Below are 23,204 nucleotides of genomic sequence, written 5' to 3'. Positions count from 1 at the left end.
TAGTCACTCCAAGATCGACTACGACTCACTTCGTAGAATAGAAGTGATATTTCATTAACCCTCCCCCAGGGGATATTCTCTCTTCACCTTCCCTATCATCTCTCCATAAATCACACAGACACATATACAGGTGAGAGTGAAGGCTGGAGGTCACAGCGCAGGGTCAGCCAGAGGGTGGCTCTGGGGCCCCTGGATATGTGACTATTCTGCTGAGGCCAAGACTTAAACCTGCAACCTTCTGATGAGAGGCGCAGAGGCTTCGCCCACAGAACCACACTACTCCTGTGTTGCATAAGCCTGGCATGTTGATGAATTTAGTAAAATCTGTCAGGAAGTTCATTAATCAGTATTAACATAATCTTTTTTAGAGTTCTTAAAACGAATGTTATCACACAGAGGTGGCCTCACACCCCCAGAGCTGGCTGAAATCCCGCCTTCGCTCTGTATGTGAGGAGTTCCCATGTTGCCCTGTGCGGCTCTGAGATGGGTCCGCTGCTTTGGATTACGATTAGGCTGGTCAGTCCCACGTATTTCCGATACCGGACCGGTCAGGTTTACGCATGCGCCACACGTCACACGCGCAGCCGCGTACACACTCGCAGCCAGTCCGCGTGGAACTTCCTCGCTGTGAGTGAGGACTACAGTTTGAAATACAAGTAAAACCAAAGTAAACTACCATGAAAATGTAGTGAAACATCGGAGGTGAACTTTAATCGGATTATTAAACGTATTCTGGATAATCTTGAAAGGAATAATCATTGAAATTGCAAAGCTAGCTAAAGATTTCTCCTATAACGTTTTAGCGAAACATTACTCCCTGCGCTATAATGTCCGGGCAGTACGCAGGTATGAAAAAGCCTGATCTTAATCTAGTTTACTAGAGATTAAGAAGTGTGTGCGCATAACATGCAATGTTTGTTTTAATAATATTACGCTGTACCTATTATTATTTGGAAGAGTGTCGTACACTCAGTTTTATTTGGAGGTTTGTAACATCTGGACTTTTTAAGACGAGTAAAAACGAGAAAAGGGTCAGTGTCCGTGTTATCTGGCGAATTTAAACAAACTTGAAAACGATACAAGTAACTGGACATTTGCTTTGTTAATTAAATCTTATGCACCTGCTGCTGTTTGATTAAGTAAAATATGTCGGATAAGGCTGGATGTACAGAGAGTCATTTTCAGTTAATTATTTGTACCTCTTTCCAGTCACAGAGCACTTTATTTTGAGACTCGTTTAAGTGAGAGAAGATCCTGTAAATTAGTGCAGTTCAGGGTAAATTGTAAAGTTTAACAATTTCTTTTATTATGAAAAAAAACAATTTATCATTGAAGGAAAGTAGTTTTTTGCATGTATATGCTGTCAATTATAGTTCTAAGAAAGAAAATCGGAATCGGCCAAGAAAATTGCAATTGTTGCATCTGTAATAATGACAATGACAAACCCTTTATTTGCCATGTGCACAAATGCAGGTACATTGGAATTATTCTGTTCACTGACCCCATCTTGCTCTCCATAGCTTGGGGGGCACAGCAACGGGTCAGCCAGCGTGCGGCACTCCTAGAGCTTGGGGTTCTGCTGCTGCCGGGGCTTTTCTCCGGCAATTCGGAGACATGCAGGCAGACTCAGCACTGGGCTGGAACTCCATCCAGCCTTAGATGTTGGGTTCTCCCAGGGCACCACACTGAATTTTGCTGACCGGGAGTGGGGGGCAAAATTCGTTCCCTAAGAAATTTTTTGCCTGCCCACAAACCCATTGGCTTGCTGGGAAAATGCCCGGTATGCTGGATGGCCAGTCTGGCCTGGGGTGCACTGATATCCTTAGTGTGCGTGTGCAGCCTGAACCCATCACTGTGCGCCGTGGTCTCCTGGCCCTTTGTCATCCTGACCAGGATATGAAGTTGATCTCACTTGAAAGTTCAATTTTTAATGTATTGTAGAATTTTATTGTAGCTACTGTCCCATCCTGACCCTCCTGTCTCCTCCCTAGCGTGACCCTGACAAGTCACACCTACAATTTTTTTGTCTTACCTCTCGTGTTCATTACTCCCGGCTGCCGCTCGTTACCTCCCTTGTTTGTTCTGTATATACATGCTTCTCAGTCTCGGGTTCCCCAGTCCAGTCACCGATGTTGTATCTTTGTCGCCCATGCCCTACCTCGCTCCAGGTCCCTCAATTTGATCCCTCGTGATCCCATTTATTTCCTGCCTTAGCTCCTTTTGTTTCCCCACCATACCGACCCCCGAGTCCTTTGCCCCATCAATCATGACAAACTGCACTATTTCTATCCAGCAGTCTAATGATAGGCTTTACACAAAATATTTTACAACATATAATTATGTATATGTATGTCATTACCATTATAAGAAAACATATAACTATCTTTCAAATAAAAAAATAAGAGCTTGGATAAAATGTAAAAATGTTTATTATTTATAGATTGACCAAGGTTGCATTTGTATCGAAGCCCATTTCCACAGCATGGTAAAATATTTATAATTTTTCTCAAAATAACGACTTATCTCAATTTCAAACTAGTTTTATTACACTTAGTTATATTGCAGCATCAGTTTGAGTCACAATACTAAGCAAATATGACCTAACGTGTTTATTGTACATACAAACTGGAATTACATATTTACTTATATTCATTTTGTTCAAATACTAGTAAATATAATGAACCCCAGGAAAAATAGACGTCACCCAACCACTGAAAAACTGGACACAGCTTTATTCAGTAATTCATTCCATCAGCCAGTACTCAGCACAATTTACTTTTACAGATTTACCAGATGCTCTTATCCAGAGCGACGCACAACAGTCCTTGGTATATCACAACTATTCATCAAACTATTAAGCTATCTTAAATCAGTACTCCTAATCAGTCTTTTCGGGGAAAGCTGCTTAATGCATGCGCACGTGGCTGCGAGTTCCTCATTATTTTGAGATAACCAAGTCGAAATTTTGAGATATTGTCATTATTTTCAGATACTAGGTCAAAATTTCAAGATATTGTCGTTATTTTGAGACACTAAGTCGAAATTTCGAGATATTGTCATTTTCAGATACTAGGTCAAAATTTCAAGATATTGTCATCTTGAGATACTAAGTCGAAATTTCGAGATGTCATTATTTTCAGATACTAAGTCAAAATTTCAAGATATTGTCATTTTGAGATACTAAGTCGAAATATTGAGATAGTAAAAATTTCGAGATATTAAGTGGTTTTTTTGAGATACTAAGTCGAAATTTCGAGATAACCAAGTCATTATTTTGAGATACTAAGTCGAAATTTTGAGATATTGTCATTTTTTTGAGATACCAAGTTGAAATATCAAGATAGTAAAAATTTCGAGATATTTTGAGATACTAAGTCAAAATTTTGAGATAACTAGGTCATTATTTTGAGATACCAAGTTGAAATTTCGAGATATTGTCATTCTTTTGAGATACTAAGTCGAAATTTCGAGATATTAAGTCGTTTTTTTGAGATACTAAGTCGAAATTTCGAGATAACCAAGTCATTATTTTGAGATACTAAGTCGAAATTTTGAGATATTGTCATTATTTTGAGATACCAAGTTGAAATATCAAGATAGTATCTCAAAATATCTCGAAATTTTTACTAAGTCAAAATTTCAAGAGTAAAAATTTCGAGAAGTCGTTATTTTGAGATACTAAGTTGAAATTTTGAGATAGTAAAAATTTCAAGATAAGTCGTTATTTTGAGATACTAAGTTGAAATTTCGAGATGTTACTTTGAGATACTAAGTCGAAATTTCGAGATAACCGTCATTATTTTGAGATGTCGAAATTTCGAGAGAGTAAAATTTTCGAGATGTTATTTTGGGCTACTAAGTCGAAATTTCGAGATGACCAAGTCGTTATTTTGAGATACTAAGTTGAAATTTCGAGATGGTAAAAATTTCAAGATAAGTCGTTATTTTGAGATACTAAGTTGAAATTTCGAGATGTTACTTTGAGATACTAAGTCGAAATTTCGAGATAACCAAGTCATTATTTTGAGATGTCAAAATTTCGAGAGTAAAAATTTCGAGATGTTATTTTGGGCTACTAAGTCGAAATTTCGAGATGACCAAGTCATTATTTTGAGATGCTAAGTTGAAATTTCGAGATAGTAAAAATTTCAAGATAAGTCGTTATTTTGAGATACTAAGTTGAAATTTCGAGATGTTACTTTGAGATACCAAGTCGAAATTTCGAGATGTTATTTTGGGCTACTAAGTCGAAATTTCGAGATGACCGAGATGTTATTTTGAGATACCAAGTCGAAATTTCGAGATGTTATTTTGGGCTACTAAGTCGAAATTTCGAGATGACCAAGTCGTTATTTTGAGATACTAAGTTGAAATTTTGAGATAGTAAAAATTTCAAGATAAGTTATTTTGAGATACTAAGTTGAAATTTCGAAATAACCAAGTCATTATTTTGAGATGTTGAAATTTCGAGAGAGTAAAAATTTCGAGATGTTATTTTGGGCTACTAAGTCGAAATTTTGAGATGACAAGTCGTTATTTTGAGATACTCGAAATTTCGAGATAACCAAGTCCATCCATCCTTTTTCCAAACCGCTTATCCTACTGGGTCGCGGGGGGTCCGGAGCCTATCCCGGATGCAATGGGCACGAGGCAGGGAAGAACCCATGATGGGGGGCCAGCCCATCGCAGGGCACACTCACACACCATTCACTCACACATGCACACCTATGGGCAATTTAGCAACTCCCATTAGCCTTAGCATGTTTTTGGACTATGGGGGGAAACCGGAGTACCTGGAGGAAACCCCATGACGACGAGGGAGAACATGCAAACTCCGCACACATGTGACCTAGGCGGAAACTCGAACCCGCGTCCCAGAGGTGTGAGGCAACAGTGCTAACCAATGCACCACCATACCGCCCCGTTAACCAAGTCATTATTTTGATATACTAAGTTGAAATTTCGAGATAGTAAAAATTTCGAGATATTGTCGTTATTTTGAGATACTAAGTCGTTATTTCGACGTAAATTATATATTTTTTTTACCACGCTGGCAGAAACGGGTTTCCATAAATATGCTCATGAAGAAAAAAAAAACTGCAGAAACCAATCTGACCACCAGGGGGAGTTTGGAGCTCATAAAATCATTCCTACCTTAATTTATCCTGTATCCAGTTAGGGTGTATTTTTTTAGATGATTCGGCAGGCAGCAGGACAGAGACACCTACCCTCTTCGGTGGAGGCTTCACTGCTGTACCCATCGTACTCTGCCGAAAGGGGGCTGTATTTCTGCCTGGTCTCCCAGCCATAGCCCTTTGGGTTGCGAGTGTCTGCTGCCCTCATGCCCTGTGAGCGCGACACGGCCTCCTGGTACTTCCCCATGATCTCATCCTCGCTCTCTGAGGATGAGCCCCGAGGATCCACATCGGGATAGCTCTTATCTGCGGACAAGGGGCAGGGAAATGGTGTCAGTGCGGAAGGCCAGCCGCCTTCAGCCGTGACTCTGATCACAGGGATACAATACGGTGATACAATGATGTCACTGGGAAGAAATCAGAGGGGCAAACAAAGAGGCAGCAGACATCAATAACGGGCCAAATGTGTTGATTAAATGGGAAGGATAGTCTCCTGAAATGCAATGTGTGTATGAGCAGAAGAACATTATAAATCCTGTAAGCGAACATTCAAGCTGAAAACTACATCTTACTTTGAACAAGGATCATAAAATGCCTGTGAGCGTGATTGGCCTTATTAAAGATGTTCTCTATCGACGGACAAATACTTTGCAAACCAAATAAAGCTGAACTGCTTACTGTGACGAATTGCGCAGTTAAAACTACACACCACTAGATGGAAGCAAGCATACAATCTACTGAGCAGGTGAGGCTGGATGGGAGCAGTGTAAGACAGTCGGGGGCTAAAGTGCCTCAGTGCCGGGTGCTCAGTCTCTGTCACAGAAACCGTTTATGAGAAAATTCAGCAGCAGATGCCCTTGAGGGCAGACCGGCTCATAGGGATAAAGGTAAATGTCAAGTCACATTGATGTCCAAGTAAATTAATGCCTACAGATCAACCCCTGGCACTTATTGTTCACGAGTCCAATTCCTTCAGCACGGCTCTGAGGTAATTACATCCATACTTGTCTATAAAGACGCACTGTGGTTATGAAAGACATGGTCCTCGCTGTCTCAAGTCCCCGGCAGCAGGTCTGATGGCACCAAGCTTGGCCACTAAAACTACTCCGCTCCGTAGCTCAGCAGGGAACGTTCCGGAGAGCTCTGTGGGACTCCCTTGTATCTAAAGAGCCCCTCAACAGCCAGCGTCCACCCCCAAAACTGAACTCGACACCTTCATCCTCCATGTGGGAAGTGTTTCTGCAGATTCCTCCCCCAGAACAGATTTGTAATTGCTTTCTGGGTATTTTTTTACGAAATATGACATTTCTGTGACACTTTTTTGCTGGTGTTTCGTTCAGGTAGACCACAGCTGACATAGCTGAAATTAAACAGCATCGACTTGCACCATCCATTCATTGCTTGCTAAAGATCAAACCGAAGAATATTAGTCAATTCAAATTGAATGGCTGGTTTTACATTGAGTGTAACAGTTTTTACAGTTTATGTGTGTAGTCTTTCGTGATTGTTTTCAGGCATTTTAAACCGGAATCTCTTCGCAAATGACTACTTTTTTCTTCTGTTTATTTACCAGTGTTCTCTTTTGATTTTTGGAGTCTAATACTCCAAAGTAAACAAAACTAACTAGCATTGAATCTTAATTAGACAAATTATTTTGGTGGACATATTCTCCTCCTCGTTTGGTCAGGTGACGTCTGGGCCAGTACTATTCAAGAAAAATGTGCACCTGTCAGACCTCGGCGATCCATGCCTTTATGAGAGAAAAGAGGATGTGATCAAAAATTGAAAAGGTCCAGGAGGAAATAGTCACATGTGTTGGAAGGAGAGCTGTGCCCAAAGCAGGACAGGCAGGTGAGGAGAGGAACCAGAGGGCAGAGGAACAGGACAGAATAGGGCACCCTGCAGCGCCTTCACTTCTCACCTTGACCCTCTCTTGAGCCGTTCCTTTCATTCCTGGCGCCATCGCCCCTTCGCTGTATAGACGACCGGCTATGTCTCTTTGACCTCCTACCACTGTGGACTTTGTCAGCTCTATAAGTGTTTGACTGGTGAGCCAAGTCCTTGATTTGACCGTCCGTGGTGTCCCTAGTCTCCCCCGTGCTGGGTGAACCCTCTGAGATGGGCCCTCTACGGTTTCTTTCTGTATTCTTGATGGTGGGAGTGGAGTTTGACCTGTTCTCCCTGAAACACGTATCACTCCTCCCTTCTCCTTGGGTACCATTTTGCAGCCCCTTCTGAGCCCCTGTACACACCTCTGTGCTTTCGATCCCAGGTTTCTGGCACTGGCCATTATGTTTGGTTGCATCCGAGTCCCTTGCCTGGGCCAGCTCCAGGTCGTGTGTGGTCTTCTCGTTGGCCTCCATCTTGCACTGTCTCTCCAGCTCCTCTGCCTGGACCCGCTGGATGATGGTAGAGACCTGTCCGGCCAGCTGATCACTAACCGTGTAGGTGACATCGCCCACAGCAAAGGCAAGGTCGTCCACAACATTGGTAACTGAATCCAGGATCGAGGAGACGGATGACATACTCTGCTGGAAACTCTTGAAGAATGCCATGCCGGCCTCTTGAAGCCCTCCAGGCCGTCCTGCTGCTTTTCTGAGTGCTAATTCTTCAGCGGGCCAGGCCTCAGCATGGGTGGCTCTGCTGTCAGGGCTGTCAGGACAGTTGCAGGCTCACGCGCAATATCACTATCACTAACGTATTACTAACGAGACTGGAGAGAGATGCAGCCCGAGAAATTAGTGCCCAACCCAAAATGTGATCTAATTATGCAGTGATATTCTCCATAAGTTGTAGTTATAGGGGTATGATGGCTGTGCTTCTGGGGGTGGATGCAAGTTTTCAAGCTCTTCTCAGCCCTGGTTGCTATGTTTTTACTGGCTTTTAACAGAGAATTCTGTACAAGACAATGACTAGGGAGGCGGGAGGAAGCACACAGCTGGGTAGTAGCATATGAGCATCACAGGAGCAAGGTGCTGAACGTCAGCTGCTAATCCTCTGCTTTTCTGCTTTATTGACAAATATCTGCCCTGGTGATGATGGTAAACAGTTTGGGCTTTAAGGGACTTGATTCAAAGTCTCAAAGATCCTGTTTGATCTTCCTCCTTGTTCTTTTGCTGTGAATATCTTTGTGTCGCTGAAACACTTCTGCAAGACAATGCATATTATTTTTTTGTTAGTCAGTAATGACCCCCCCCCTCCCGTCCCAGGTTAGAGCCATCAGCCTCCCATAAAGACACTAAAGCACATCCTCCGCCAATGTGCGGATAAACAACGAGAAGGGGGGGGGGGGCTGCTCAGCTTTCACACTGGTGGCTTTGCTGTCAGCGAACGCGTGTCTGTTTTGAAAGCAGAGAAAAGCTGATACCTGTCTGAGCTATTCACACAGCCCTGAATAAAGGGAGAGGAATAGAGATGTAGGAGCCCGGTGGGGGGGGCCGTGTGTCCCGGAGCGTGTCAGACTAAGGCCTGAGTGATCACTGCCACCTGCTTTCTATTTGAAATTCGATCGCTTATTAGCATGCAAAGCTACGCGCTGCTGGGGCATTGTTCAGGCCGAACAGATAATCCTCCACTGTCAACTACATGCCAAGTTCTAGTCTTTAGACCAGTGTGTCTGCCTAGAAGGTTGTGGAGGCTGAATATCATGTTCCTCATACCTCATGCCAATATCTCCAACCTCTTTTAGTCTGAAATTTCCCTTGAAATCCCAGTGGACGCTTAACGAAATCGTAAATGATACCGTGGACCAGAACCTGACCATGAAAACTAGACACTGTCCAATCCTGGCATCTCAAGGGTCAGAGTTTCTATCTTTCTGAAGATGCTGCTGATCCTGCAGCCTGACAGTGCAACGGACATGTCTGTGTCAAGGTGGCTGAACTCCTCCGATCGCGCACCTAACACAACAGGCTGCGTACCATACCATACCATACCATACCATACCATACCATCTTTATTTATAAAAGCACTTTAAAACAACCATAGCTGACACAAAGTGCTGTACATTTGGGGCGTGGAGGAGGAGCTACACAAAGGAAACATCTGTGATGGTCTTGAGATGACGGTCCAACACACATTCTGGAAATCGTTACCATTAGCAGAATAACTGTCTGAGAGGCCCTGTCCATCTTTCTAATCGAAAATGAAAAGGGGATGTTGGTCAGAAAGCTGTCAGCCTGCACTGCACTTACCGAACTGAAGACACACACGACACTGCAAGGCCCACAAATGCTATTTTTATCTCTTCTGTTCGCCTCCATCTTTCGGAAGCTGCCTGAAGCTCCCCGTAAGTAACGCTGTCTGTGCGACGACACGACGGGATTCTCTTTTCAGTCCTGAGTGGCATCAGTTCTGACAGTGATTAGCATCTCTGACAAACTTTCTGCACCCAGCCCCCCCCCCCCCCCGGTCCCCACAAACACACAAACGCAGCCTTACAGCACCATCCTAATTGGAACCAGGCGTGCCTGACAGCTGCACTGCTTCACCTGCACTGCCTGGGTTTTGCTGACCTAATCTTGGTGTGTGTGTGTGTGTGTGTGTGTGTGTGTGTGTGTGTCGCGCATCCCTGCTGTGGCAGGTGCTTCAGTTCTTGTTGAGATATAAGGAGAGCGAGGATGGTCCATGAACATGGGGGCGGAAGGGCGGGGGGGGTCATGGGGTGGCAGACAGTTCTGGTGTATGAAACTCGCACGCACACACACACGCGCACACACACACGCACACACACACGCACACACACACGCGCACACACACGCGCACACACACACGCACACACACACGCGCACACATGCACACATATACACACACGCATATTTTTACCTTGCAGATCCTTGTTTTTCCTGTACTCGTCCAGGCAGGACAGGCTCCCCCGCGTCTCTAAAGACAGCTTGTTGTTGAGGTATAAAAAGAGGAGAGCCATCAACAGGATGAAGATGGCTATGGCGGTGAGGAAGCCCAGGGCCTCTGGGGACACTGTGGAGAGAAGGTGGAGAGCTGAGGGCGAGTGTGCATCCCGCTACTCCTGTCCAGAAGAACCTCCATGACCAGCCAATACTCAGAAAGAATACTCTTCAACCTGCAGAGTATTAGCTAAGATGAAATGCGCTGAAATGAAGCTGTTCACCCAGGTTTGTCATATGACTCAAATCTAATGACATGTGACTAAAACTTGGTCAATTTCAGTATATGCCCAAGCAAGGTTTTCAACCAGCCAGACGTGCAGGTTGCTCACACATACAGCCAATGGCCTGTATTGAAACATTTAGCTTCAGAGGCATCTAAAGATGCATTGATTTGGAAGAAGGAGTTTTTTTCAACATCTCAACCGACAAGTGCTTATGTTGGAGAGAGGGGTTCACAAGAAGGTCTGAATGTTTAGTTGTGCCCCCTGTCCGACCCATGTGATCTCTTGGGGAGCAAGAAATGCTCACTCCTGCTCTCACTCCAGAGGACTTGGATTACCCTAGATGACTCTAGGAGAAACTGGGAGTGCTATCTGGCCCCGACAGATCCAGTGACTCCGGATGGGAAAGGGGCTGAGTTAACAGGCCTCCGGAGCTTATTAAATATTTATAAACTCTCCTGAGCTGGAGTCACAGGACCCTCCCGCTACCGTCACAGGAGACCCCGCTGGAAGGCATAAGGATAGGGCACCCGTGAGGCTGTCGCGGTGGTTGCCATGGCGGCTGTCGCCATGGCGGCTGTCTGTTCAGCCATCAGGTGTCGGATTTCACCCTGGGCTCTGTTCGCCATCCTTCTACCTAGCAGGGACACAACATTCTATCTGCTTAAGGTTATGGTTGCATCCGAAATGGGGGGGATCACCATTCCAGGTGTTTCTATCGCTTTGTCTTCTCATGAGGGACGAATGTGCACATAGGACAGCTTCAGGGAATAACTCTGTGACCTTATCTGGCTCAGAAACGTACAGCAAACATGGAAGAACGTGGAAAATCAAGCTTTCCACCCTCTCATGCCCGGGGGCCCAGTCATGACCCCCAGATTCCTTCAACCTCTCTTAACCCCAAACAAGCCACCATCCCCCCCCCCCCCCCCCCACGACCCCAGAGCAGATGTGCACATGATGGAAGATGTGCTGCAGTCTTTCGCAGGGTGTAAGGCGCAGCCTCATTAACCAGACAGTTTTTGGTTCATGTCCCGGGACGTGACCCTCTTATTTTAAAGCATCCCACTGTGAATAGCAGGGAAACATGACGGGCTTCTTGTAAACGTGGCATTTAATAAACCAAGTAATATGTAATAACAATGCTAACATTCAGCAGTTAAAAATACAATCAATAACAATAATCCAACATAGAAACACCTAGATTTCTGGGTGCTGGAATTCGGCCCAGGAACTACACAGTCACAGCAAGTGTCTAAGCTTCTCGCAGCATAACTGATGTGTCTCTTTGGGTAATCCGATGAATCAGATTCTCCTGCCAAAGTACTCTGTCCCAGCGGCTTAACCTGGTGGCATCTGGTCATTCAATCAGGCCCGGTTTCCTTGTCCTGCCCCTCAGTGATTTGTATGACACGGCCTGGAGTAGCTGGATGGCACCTTTGCCCCATGTGAAAGGTGTACGAGGGCTGCAGGATGACTAATGCAGGAGCTCGGCTGTGAAGGCACTGATGTGGAAAACATACAGGGAACACCCGCTGTCACTCCTGGCATTCATAGTCTTTCAAATCTGTTTTTAATATGAGAACCTGTTAGTGCAAAGAAGTGGAATATGAATACAGCACGTCTCAGTCTGTGTGTGAGTGTGTGTGAGACCACGGTTGCGGATCTACAGAATTCAACATAAAATGGGGCGAAACTGGACCCTCCGCTGTTGACAGCCTTTCCAAACAGTGTCGACACGTCAATTGGGCTTCCGGAGACGTTGCTTGGTAGACTGACCCAATGGAGAGACAGAAATCCAAATCTCAACGTGCGATTCTGATGTCTTGTCTCATTGCCGTGACAACTTAAGCGTCGCATAGCCGTCGGAAGGAGATGTAGCTGCCATGGCCCACCGGACATAACTCTCAGTACCACAACCACCTTCTCCCATATTCTGCATGCCTGGATGGCGCGAGTTGCTGAGATGAACCAGAATCATCACCCAAAACGCCATTAGAGAATCAATTAGCGTGTGTGAATTCACCGACCGGAACCTGGATTTGTCAAAGCTGCCCGGGGGGGGGGGGGGACACAGCAAAGGGCTCTGAACAAATAGCAGACGGAGAGACCAATGTGAATGTAGTTTATGGTGGTTTATAAAACCCTTTACCATCTGATACAACCTGCAATGGCCTCATTAGCTCTGTCCCCCCTCCCCTTCTTAAACTGCACTAACAGGATTTACTTCACTGTCTCCGGAATATTCCGCAAGGTAAGCTCTGCTGTGGCTTCCTTCAGGAGAGTTTAGCAGAGGGAGGCTGTTGATCGTCAACGGCAAACCCAACAGGCAGGCAGGTTGGCTCTGGACAGTCCCTGTCATTGTTTATTGACACTCTGATTCTCAACGATAAACACAACTGGACAAAAGATCTAATACTGAAGCAAACCTCTGCGCTCATATACAGATGCTCCTCTCTGAGTTCATCGCTTACAGTTTCTACACAACCGTCGCTTTGGAGACCATAACCAAAGATCTTTAGGTGGAGGACAGAATGACAAAGCCACGTACAGACAGACAGGATGGAGAAGCTTCTGCCATATGGTTCTGCTCAAACGAGGTCTCCTGGACTATCCCACACGGGGGGGCAGGGGGTGAAATCCAGTCCCGAGCAGAACGTTACTTACAGGATTTAATGTCCTTGAGCTGAAAGTGAAAGACTTAACGACAGAGAAAAAGAGATGAGCTTACGTTTCCGCTGCCCGCTTTAAAGAAGAAGCAGTCCGCGATCCCAAGTCCCCGATTATCAGCCCGTCCTATCAGTGCTGCGACGTGCGAGCGCTGTGCTGTCCCCTGCCGAAAGCACGCTGTCACCAGGCCTGCCGCAGTAGGCTATATGTCGGCACTATCTGAATAATTCAGCGGGCAGATGGGACGCGATCCGTTCCCACATGTGCCGGCAGGTCCCTCTTTTGTCATGCAACGTTTGAGCAACTGCCTACAACTTCGGACGTAAATTAGTAAATGTTCAGAGGTCTGGTGACATGGGAGGCCTTAGGATACAATAATTATGATCAGGAAATTATTAGATGATTACAGACACCAAAGATAATACATTTATTGGAAAAAAACAGAGCTACGGCCTGCGTTGGATTGGGGCTGCGTGGTGGGGAGGAGCAGTGTGCAGTGTGAAGTGCTTCTGTGATGTAAAAAAGCTGCATCCTAACACCCACCCTGTAAATCAACACCCCAGGCTTCAGTCCGCAGATCTCACCTATGAATACGCTCTGATGGTGCAAGGCCATTCCTGCTGGGGAGAGAGAGTGACCCCTGTGGGTGTAGGTGACAAACTTTTCCTCTTGGGCTGGGCGATCGCAAAGCCGTCCATCCCGGCAAACAGATATGCTTGACTGCACTGTCACCACTCCACCCAATGCCCCCCCCCCCCCCCCCCAGTTGTGGAAAACGCTTGGGACGGCAAAAGAAGGTATACTTTGGAGAATGGATGCTGGCGGGATGAGGCAGGGCGAATGGGGAAGGGCACTAGCGTAAGTGAGCCTGCAGGCGCCCTTGGGGGGGTGAGATGCCCTTTCCAAATTTGACTGCCTGTCTGCATGGGTGGGGGAGGGGGTAATGGTGAGTGATGGGCCAGGTTGAAATAACAGTTTGCATTATTTATAAGCATAACATGCAATGAGAAGTGAATAACACACTCTGCACCTATAAAGACGGCCGAAGGTTGCCCCCCCCCAGAGACCCAGAGCATCCAGCCTCGCAGTCAGACGCAGACATGGACAGATAAATGACGGCCCCCACTAAAGCATACAGGACGTGCAAGCAAGAAACAATGGGATACGCGGCAGGAGGGGTACAAATTCTGATGGGGGTGGGTAGTCTTTGGGGCTTCGGCAGTGTTTGAATGTGCCCACCTAGGATGCCTGTTACATCATAGCCTTCCCAGGCCACGGGGGGGGGGGCCGTACTGCTGCTGTTTTATGACCGCTGTCGGCAGCGACCCGCTGGGTATGCGGAACCGGTGGGACATGAGGTTTAATTACTTCTTTCTGCCATCTCTTTACTTCTGTGACTTACTGTAGATGAAGCACTGAATTAGATCCCATTTCCAGCCTCCCTATAGGATTAAGCGTCCTAAGGTGATCGGGCTCACTGCAGAGGGAGCGTCATGCGTGACCCGGACACCCTTCCGCATTATTCAACGGAGTAAGCATGACATGATCAGCACTGAATGGGTCACAATTGTTTAGGCACATGTCACATTAACAGAACATACGCAATTTCCCTCGGAATCAATCAATCAATCAGTCCTATCTATCTATCTATCTATCTATCTATCTATCTATCTATCTATCTATCTATCTATCTATCTATCTATCTATCGAGGAAGGTTTCCACACTGCACTAATTTCCCTGCCCTGTGCAGATATATAATCTCTCTATGAGCTGGAGGCCTGTGTTTCCTGCACGAAAGTACAGCTGCTCCATGTTAGAAGCAGCATCAGCAATGCAGAGAACCTGCTCGTGGACTCTGTGCGCCGGGGCAGGTGAGGAGGTCATATTGACTTCTTCCAGGATAGTTCCCAAATGTCGCAACCGTTTATTAAACAAGAACTCATCAATTTGCATGAAATTATTATCTAATAGAAAGTCGATATGCTTCCACTTTTCTGAGGAGAAAATCAGTATAAGCGATGAGACTGCTGCGTTTCGGTCTGGCATCATGCACGTCCCTTTAATAACCCCCCACCCTGAAAAGCAAGCAGTCTGCCCCACCTCAAAGCTACTTACACCTCAAATTCAGATGGCTTAAGACTGCATGCCCTAGATAATGTTCTGTACACAATCACACAGACAAATTACACATTTGCACCATTTGTCTTTAGCTATTATGTAAGACATGACAAAATATCCATTACTAGGCTAGCAGTATATTTCTCAAGAACAGGGAGGTGCTTTAGCAGCTGAGAGAGCTGAAGTTATTCTTAGATCCAGAAAAACTTTGCTGGTGGAGTACAGAGTACGCTAAAGCAAGGTAATTCATGTTTTATGGCTTATGGCTGTAAGAGGTGACACTAATCTGTAGGTACAGCACATGGGGGGGGCAGTGTAAACCTCAGTGTCACCAGACAAGCCACCCCAGGCAGAAGATGACGCACATGTCCACAGCCTGGGTTACCCTCAGCCTGGGGTTTGTTTAGTCGTAAAGGTGATGCACTTTTAAAGAAGACCAACTCATAGATGTGAGAAGCAAATGTATTGTAGTGAAGCAGTGTGTTATCCTCTCCCTGGGAGCAGGTGCTTTGCAGTGAAGCAGTGTGTTATCCTCTCCCTGGGAGCAGGTGCTTTGCAGTGAAGCAGTGTGTTATCCTCTCCCTGGGAGCAGGTGCTTTGCAGTGAAGCAGTGTGTTATCCTCTCCCTGGGAGCAGGTGCATTTCAGTGAAGCAGTGTGTTATCCTCTCCCTGGGAGCAGGCACGTTGCAGTAAAGCAGTGTGTTATCCATTCCTTGGGAGCAGGTGCATCGCAGTGAAGCAGTGTGCTATCCTCTCCCTGGGAGCAGGCACGTTGCAGTGAAGCAGCATATCACCCCTGGGACTCATCTGAAGGATGGAGGGGTGATAACAATTTTTTGGGCATTGAGTATTTATTCATTGGTCCTTCTGGGCTTCTCCTGTCTGCAAGGAAACAGCCAACACACATCTCATTCTTTCAGACTACCGAAAGAGGCCTTTGGTGTTTGTCATAATGTGATCTCAGTGATGTCAGAGTAATTTTTAAAAACATCATCCTTATTTAACTACCATCACTGCAAACAGACCAGGGTCTAGAATGTAAAAATGTATAGAAATATTAATTATTAACTGTAAATGAAAACTGACAAGTTAGGTCGGGAGCACACAGAGTGGAGGTACCATTCGACACTGGACCCACCAGTGCCTGCCAGCGGATCGCTAGATCACGCCCATGTCGTTTTCCAGATCGTTACTGCCCATGTATATCCAGCTGGGCAAACAGGCTGGATCTGTGACCCCGTTTCTGCTAATCAGCTGTGAGAGGCACAGCGAGGGCATCACTGCCCCCTGCCACCGCGTCCCTTGACAGATTCAGGTGGAATGCTGAAGCTCATCCCCAGCCTGGTCTACTGCCAGCGGGGTGAGTCAGCCAAACTTACAGAACTGGAGACCTTCCGGTCCTTTCCATTTCTGTCGCAGAAAGCTCTGGAAATATTTCAGATCTCCTGGGGCTTTAGGTTAAGGTAGGAAATCCCCGAGGACAATGAAGGTGCTAAAAATGACAGAACAAGCACTACTTATAGCTGGCAAATTCAATGAGCCACCCCTACATGGGCAGTGTATATATCCACCCTTGAGAATGTTCATGAAGCTGAACAGCTTGTGGGTCCTGCAGGTTTTTTCGCGGTATTGGGGTGTTCAGCAGAACGCAGGACCTCTTCCCCATGACAGAGAGCCTACAGTCAGAACAGGCCTCAGACAGTGTACCTCACAGCACATTCACGTAGCTACAGAAAGCATCAGCTGTTTGTCTGTGGCCTGCGCCGCTCGTTTTATCCATCTGTATGCAAGTATCAGATGTAATTAAACATTTTTCCACCTAACGGACTCCTAATCAGAAGCAGTTCTGTCAGGATATTAAATGTAAGAGCTGCGTTTCGGTCTGACAAACTCGGCACGGCAATACTGTCCACGTTCAGCTTTACTTCTGCTGGAAATGCATTTGCCTTGATCAAGCTGGGGATTATTATCAGTATTATGCTGTAATTGGCTTTTGGGGGGGGGAGAGATTCTAAAAATGGCTACATAAGAGGCTAAGTGAAGTTTTTCTAGGGTTTGGCCCATTATAACACCAGGACCAGAAAAGAGTGTGATTCACACGCATTGTGTCGATTCCACATGGCAAACAGCTGTGGTTTCCAACACACCCTGTCCCTTCTGTATCCTAGCAACCATCTCCAGCAGCGTGGGACCTGTTGTTAGGTTTCTTTCTATTCTCGACAAAATAGTTTTTTTTTTTTTTTTGCCCGGCATGGGGTCACGGACAGAACGCTTTCGTCAGTCTCCATTTCTTATAAATAAAGAAAGACGCAGAAGACATAGCGATACAGCAGAACGATATATCGTCCTGAGCTCACGCTTAGACTTGCTGAAGTAAACAGACAGACAGACAGAATGACGGACCGGGAGACCTGAGTAGAATCACAGACGGCAAGTCAGGCATTGATTTCCGCCACAATCCGTTGAGCAGCCATGGCACAGAGCTGAACAGCCGAAGGGAAGCTCCTGGTAAGAATGGTTACTTTGGTTCAACTATATTTCCAGAACAAACAGCAGACTTCGTTCCTGTTCCTCATGCTATAGCTGTGTAGCCGCTCAGTGCTAATGGCACCTCCGTCTGTGACGGTCACCCTGCCTGTTATCCCGTCCCTTAGCCTGAGGACACCTGGTCACCTGGCCCTGGTTACGACACCGTAATGACCTGCTGAGTAGGCAGGTGGCCATGCTTCTGCAAGGAAACAGATAACTGATGCAAATGGGAGGGTGGGGGGGGGCTCCACCTGGCGCTAGGCCTCCTCCCAGCGTGAGGCATGGTTGGGGGGGGCGGATGGAAGTGGGACGTCACAGCAAAGCTCTGTGGCATGTGACCCGGCGAGCCTCTACGGCGCGTTCCGCATGAGGCGACACAGTGCGCGAGGAAACCACGTGGATCTCTGACGGAGCCATAAACCCCAACCGCGTAACACACACTAATATCACGCGCTACATTAGCACATTGAAAACGGGAAACAGAAGGAGGGGATTTTGATGTCCCGTCACGGCGTGAGTGTAGCTTTCAGTTAGTGGTGTTGTTTTGCTAGCACAGCTAATTAGATGGAGCTCACAGCTGTGATAATTGACAATAAGTGGAGCTCCAGGGGAATCAGGCATGAGATGCTCTTATTAAGATGCCCAAATTTTGCGACAGGCCGAAATAAAACCCAGGGGGTGACTAGGTGGAGTTCAGTACCTTGTAAGCGCTATTAAATATGAGCAGAGCTTTGATTACACATACAAACGATGTATCAGAGTAATAAAGGCATGCTTGGGAACAGGCAGACTTGCTAACACAGTCTTACTTTAGGGTTACCACTTTGTGTTGCTGTTGAATTATTTTGTTCTTCAATACGAAGATGTCAGTACTGAATACCCTAATGGAGGTGGGAGAACTACCTTCACCTTCTGGTCCAGGGTCTGAAAGGTTCACGTCGCCGGGCTGACAGTCATTTCCCCCAGTTCACATCTTCACTGAACGGAATCACCATCACGATGCAGACACGCTATGCTGGGGAACTTCCCAGTCGGTTTTCTCTTAGAACCTCCTATAAGGTCCACCAGTCTTTCTAGAGGCCTAATACACACTTTTCAGAAATCCTACAGAAGGTCTTCCAGGCCTCGGCTGGGAAGGACATGTCTTATGGACATGATCAAAATGATCCCAGAATTCAGCAGGTCCAACCATCCACCGATATAGCTCAGTCCTACCTTGTTCCCTCTGTTTCTGCATCCTTGATCTATGAACTTCACGCCAGGTTTAGTGCTTTATTGCATCTGTTCTTATCCAGCCTGACTGCATAAAACACTGAAAACCTGAAACCAAATGGTTTCCAGAGAAGAAATGTTGTTTCAGACTACAGGAAGTTGTAGGGGCCATAAAGCTTCTATGTTTCACTCTTAAGAGTTTTGTTCATTTGGTTTTCATCTGACTCATTTCTTCCACATCTCTGTCAACTTGGTGGTATCTGTGGTCTAGAGTTTACCTTACTGGTCTCTTGACATGTCTACCTGTGGTCCATCCAGGCTGGACTGGATCACCTCCACGAGTAGCACAGAACTTTATCTGAACCGAAACGGCAGCACAGGTACCCATGGGATGGCAGCTGTGCTTGAGGTTATAAAGAAGGTTTCAGTGGGTCTGGGTCCCTAACCAGGCCTGAGGCTGAATGGTGTGGCTCCTCTGTCAGGAAATGAGAGCTGGGTCAGTACCCAGGAGGGATCTGGGTCAGCCAGCCCGGAAGGTGCATAGTGCTTTCTGGGACAGTGAGAGGCAAACAGGTGCTGTATCAAGTTTATGCTGTAATCAGGACACAGTGGAGGAAACGTCGCCATCATTGGGGATGATCAAACAATCGGAACTGGAATTAAATTAGATCTTCACTGGAGTATTCCTTAGCTATGGGCTGATCCTTTGCAGTGAGTCGATTCGGGACGGTTCTACTTACTTTCAGGGTAATGAGCTGAGGTGATTTGGTTGGGGTCACATCCCTGGACTCAAAGTTTTACCACCGGAGACCGAGCTGTGTAATGAGTCACATGTCTGGGGTGATGATGGACCGCCAGGTTAACACACTCCATCACCCATAACCCAACCATCACTAGTGAAACCCCATAACGACAGAGGGAGAGCCTGCAAACTCCACACACACGGAGATTTAATCCCTGGTCCCAGAGGTGTGAAGCAACAGTGCTAAACACTGTGCTACTGTGCTAACCCTTACTGATGAAACTTTTTGTTATAATTATATAATAATGTTATATATTAGTGTAATTATAACCATGGATTTTGTCTTTTGTTCCGATCGGCTCCTGTCAAATTATAGTTTAGTTGGCATGGAGACAGTTGCCAGGGTGTCAAAAAAGCACTAACCTTATTCAACGACAAGTTGAGCACAATGGCCTCCTCCCACACAGGTGCTACAAAAGCCCTCTTGTGGACTCGCGTCGGCCCACTTAGAAGCCCACACGTGGGTGCGTTCACAGCCAAGCCAGCTGGTGGCACCCCGAGGCTGACTCATCTGCGCTCGGCTGGCTGCAACTGCCTCTATCACAGCTACTGGCGTCACATTCGGGGCTCACTGGGCATAATTACCTCTCCACACCAGGGTGCTCATCAAAGCTAACTGCTGTTAGCATTGCTACGGAGCTTGCTAATGAAATTTGCCTAAATAGTGCCACAGGAAGAGGTACTGGCTAATAAGGACTCATTTGAGACCGTATCTGAAGAAGAGTGGGGACAGTCACAATTGTCTATATTCAGGCCTGTGAAATACTAGAAACAGAGGGATGTACATGGTGACCAAGGCCCTGACATCAACGGACCCTTGGTTCTCTGGTTCTAGCAGGTTGCAGCAACAGGTGTCTGGTTTGAGAACAACTGCTTGGACAAATGTCACCGGGGAGGGGATTACCGAAGGAGATCCATTAATTATTTTGAATTCTGCTAAAGGTTTCAGACACCTACATGCAAGAGGTCTGGTAAAAGACATGCATTCTTAAGGTGACTCCATTCATCGTTTTCTACATGAAATTCAAACGTGCTGACATTCTGTCAGTGCCGACAAGTTATGGATTCTATTAATCTATATCTAATTTTAATTTAAGAACAGATACATGTCCTTCAGGTTTTAATTTTGAGCGATCGACCGACGGTAGCAGGGCTGCTGCAGACGATGGTGCCCTTCCTGGCCAGCCTCCGCAGTCTGCGAGAAGAAGCCTCGCATCCCTCTGCCAGGCCCAGGAGCACGGCTGGCATCGCTGCCTGGCATCACCTCGGAAAGTGTCTCACTCGAGCGCAGAGGATGTCATGTGGCCGTAAAGTGGCAGCAGTTTTCAGAAGCTCACTCTCATTAATTCCAGTCCTCCCACCCCTCCCCCCTCCATGTTGCTACTGGTGAAGACAGATTTAAAGGGGCAGGGAATGCGGGGGGACAAGCACACCTTGCATGATACTGGGCACAGATACCACGGTAAATCAGTGCTAGAAGTATTGTGTGCTAGATGGGGTGCAGGTACCGGCCAAACCTGAAGCGAATGATGGATGGTGAGGGTCAAAGGTTAAGGGGTGGGTGGTGATAGCCAATCACAGCTCTGTCTAGCCATCTTACCTTTTCTGACGCAGATGAGCTCATGTACTCCACAATTGCGTTCACCACCTGCGGAGAAAGTGCATCTTTTAATGACAAGGACAATGGAATGGGACACATGGCAACAACAATTGGAAAAATACTTTACGTATGATGAATGAGCATAATCGACAGCAATGAAGACACCCCGTGTTTCATTTAAACATACAAAGCACAACTTCTCAGAGAACATAAATCATAAATAAGGTTGTGGACTGAAGGCATTTCTTCTCCATCCAAAATCATTGTTAATATCACCCACACAACGTCCCCCCCCTTGTCTCAACTCTCAGAAATCAATGTTCTCGTGTTACTAAGCACTCTTAAACTCTGTTTAATTATGCAACATGCTGGCAAGTGTTCTGGACGACCCAGTTTCTCTGGGTGCTGTGTGTCTGTGGATCTTGTTGCAGTCAGATATGTTCCTCCACATAATTGGTAGAGCATGCAGCTTGGTGCTCGTACGTGGCACGGGGCCCCCTTTTGAGAAACGAGCCCCAGATGTAAATCGCGGGCCAACGCCAAGATCCACTCAAGATCCGTTTCTGACAGTCGGTGCCAAGCCTGCTTGTCCACGTTGATGAAAAGATGGGCAGTTCGATTTACTCTTAACTTGTATTAGACGTACTAATCTTTGGTAGCTGTAACTTCCCTCAACATCTCCAGGGGCTGAAATGGATAGCCAGGTCTTCACAGGCGCTGATGGAATTTTCCACTTAGCCTGCCTAGAGGTTACCCAAATCTACCATGGGGGACATTCACGCATCTTACCAGAGTAAGAGTGGGAGCTTGAACAAGCTCAAATGTCCAATGTGAAAGGAATTCTGACAGCTATGGGTGTTGGCCACTGCCCGTCCAGCCCCAGGGAGACCCATAGCGACCAGACATTGCAGTGATCGATGTTTTACAGCACCTGGTATGGCCTGAGTTTCCCAGTGACTCATGGGAAGGGAGACGAGGGAAGGCCAAGTGCCTTGGCAATTCACGGTGACTGGTCCCATGGTATGCGATGCTGGCCGGGACTATACCTTACAGTCAGGGTCACGCGATTGAGGTGACCTTTGAGGTGGGATTTGGGTCAGTAGATTAGAAGAGCTTCTCCAAATTCTGTTCCCAGTCCTCTCATCAAGGTAAATCAGCTCAGGCTATGTTTGTGAGGGTTTGAGGAGGTCAACACTCAAGGCTATGCTGGAGTCATTAGGGGCTGCTTCCAAGGACCAGATCTGGACTTTTAATGTGAAGTTTACGCCAGGGTGCTGATCTGAACCCTGGGTTTGCATGGTTTGCCAAGGTTTAGCGCCCCCTGTTAGTCACAAACAGTCACTACACTCTCGTATGTTTTACCAGTGCCAATTTTCTCAAAGGAATCTCTGTTACCCCTTCAGCCAGAAACTAGACTGTATCATTTCAGAGAGGCACACAGCTGGCCTTGAGTCGTACGAAAAAACGGACATCCACATCTGTGTGAGCAGAAAATATGGAAACCTCCGGTCCTATACTCATCCATTGTTTCTCTCCTATGTTTGCATTGCCTTGTCTGTCTCCCTCCCATTGTCCAACCTTCCCATCTCCGCGATTTTCCTCCTTTTCACTCGGGCTTTGTCTTTCACTGACCGGAATGATCTCACACACATTAAGACCGCATTTGTAACAGGGAGATGAGGAAATGTGGCAGGCTGGTTTTTATGATATTTATGAGAAAACATATCCTTGTTAAATGGATCTGTGGGGGGGGGGGGTGGCTCATGCTTGCTTCAGGGAGTTAGCTGTATCTGATCTCCATTTGGTCTGTCTGTCCTCAAGGAGTCGGCTGTTTCCATTCTCTGTTTAGTCTTTCCTTTGAGAGTCAGTTGTCTCTGGTCTCCGTTTGGTCTCTCCTCAGGGAGTCGGCTATCTCTGGTCTTTGTCTGGACTATCCTTGGGGAGTCGGCTGCCTTAGGTCTCTGTTTCCTCTCTCCGGTCTTCATTTGGTCTCTCTCTAAAGATATGG

At 46.4% G+C, this 23,204-nt stretch overlaps 1 protein-coding gene across 10 annotated transcripts in view; it reads right to left on the bottom strand.

Annotated features, from left to right (window-relative positions):
- The window catches only part of syt14a (synaptotagmin XIVa), a 45,363-nt gene that overhangs the window by 14,962 nt on the left and 7,197 nt on the right, over positions 1-23,204 (bottom strand). For 5 of the 10 annotated variants that reach the window (XM_048974421.1, XM_048974423.1, XM_048974422.1 and 2 more), the window contains exons 1-3: positions 9,960-10,081; positions 7,057-8,282; positions 5,229-5,441 (exon numbers count right to left, since the gene is read on the bottom strand). In XM_048974421.1, coding sequence (XP_048830378.1) covers positions 5,229-5,441; positions 7,057-7,690 — 847 coding nt within the window. In that variant the 5' untranslated portion in view covers positions 7,691-8,282; positions 9,960-10,081. Of the gene's footprint in view, positions 1-5,228; positions 5,442-7,056; positions 8,283-9,959; positions 10,113-12,994; positions 13,103-21,196; positions 21,245-23,204 lie in introns of those variants that run through there. The other 5 variants (XM_048974426.1, XM_048974427.1, XM_048974430.1 and 2 more) reach the window with 2 other exon arrangements.

Source organism: Brienomyrus brachyistius, chromosome 14 (genome assembly GCF_023856365.1).
Source record: "Brienomyrus brachyistius isolate T26 chromosome 14, BBRACH_0.4, whole genome shotgun sequence".
Classification (NCBI taxonomy): domain Eukaryota; kingdom Metazoa; phylum Chordata; class Actinopteri; order Osteoglossiformes; family Mormyridae; genus Brienomyrus; species Brienomyrus brachyistius.
This window is presented reverse-complemented; position numbering and strand designations above follow the sequence as displayed.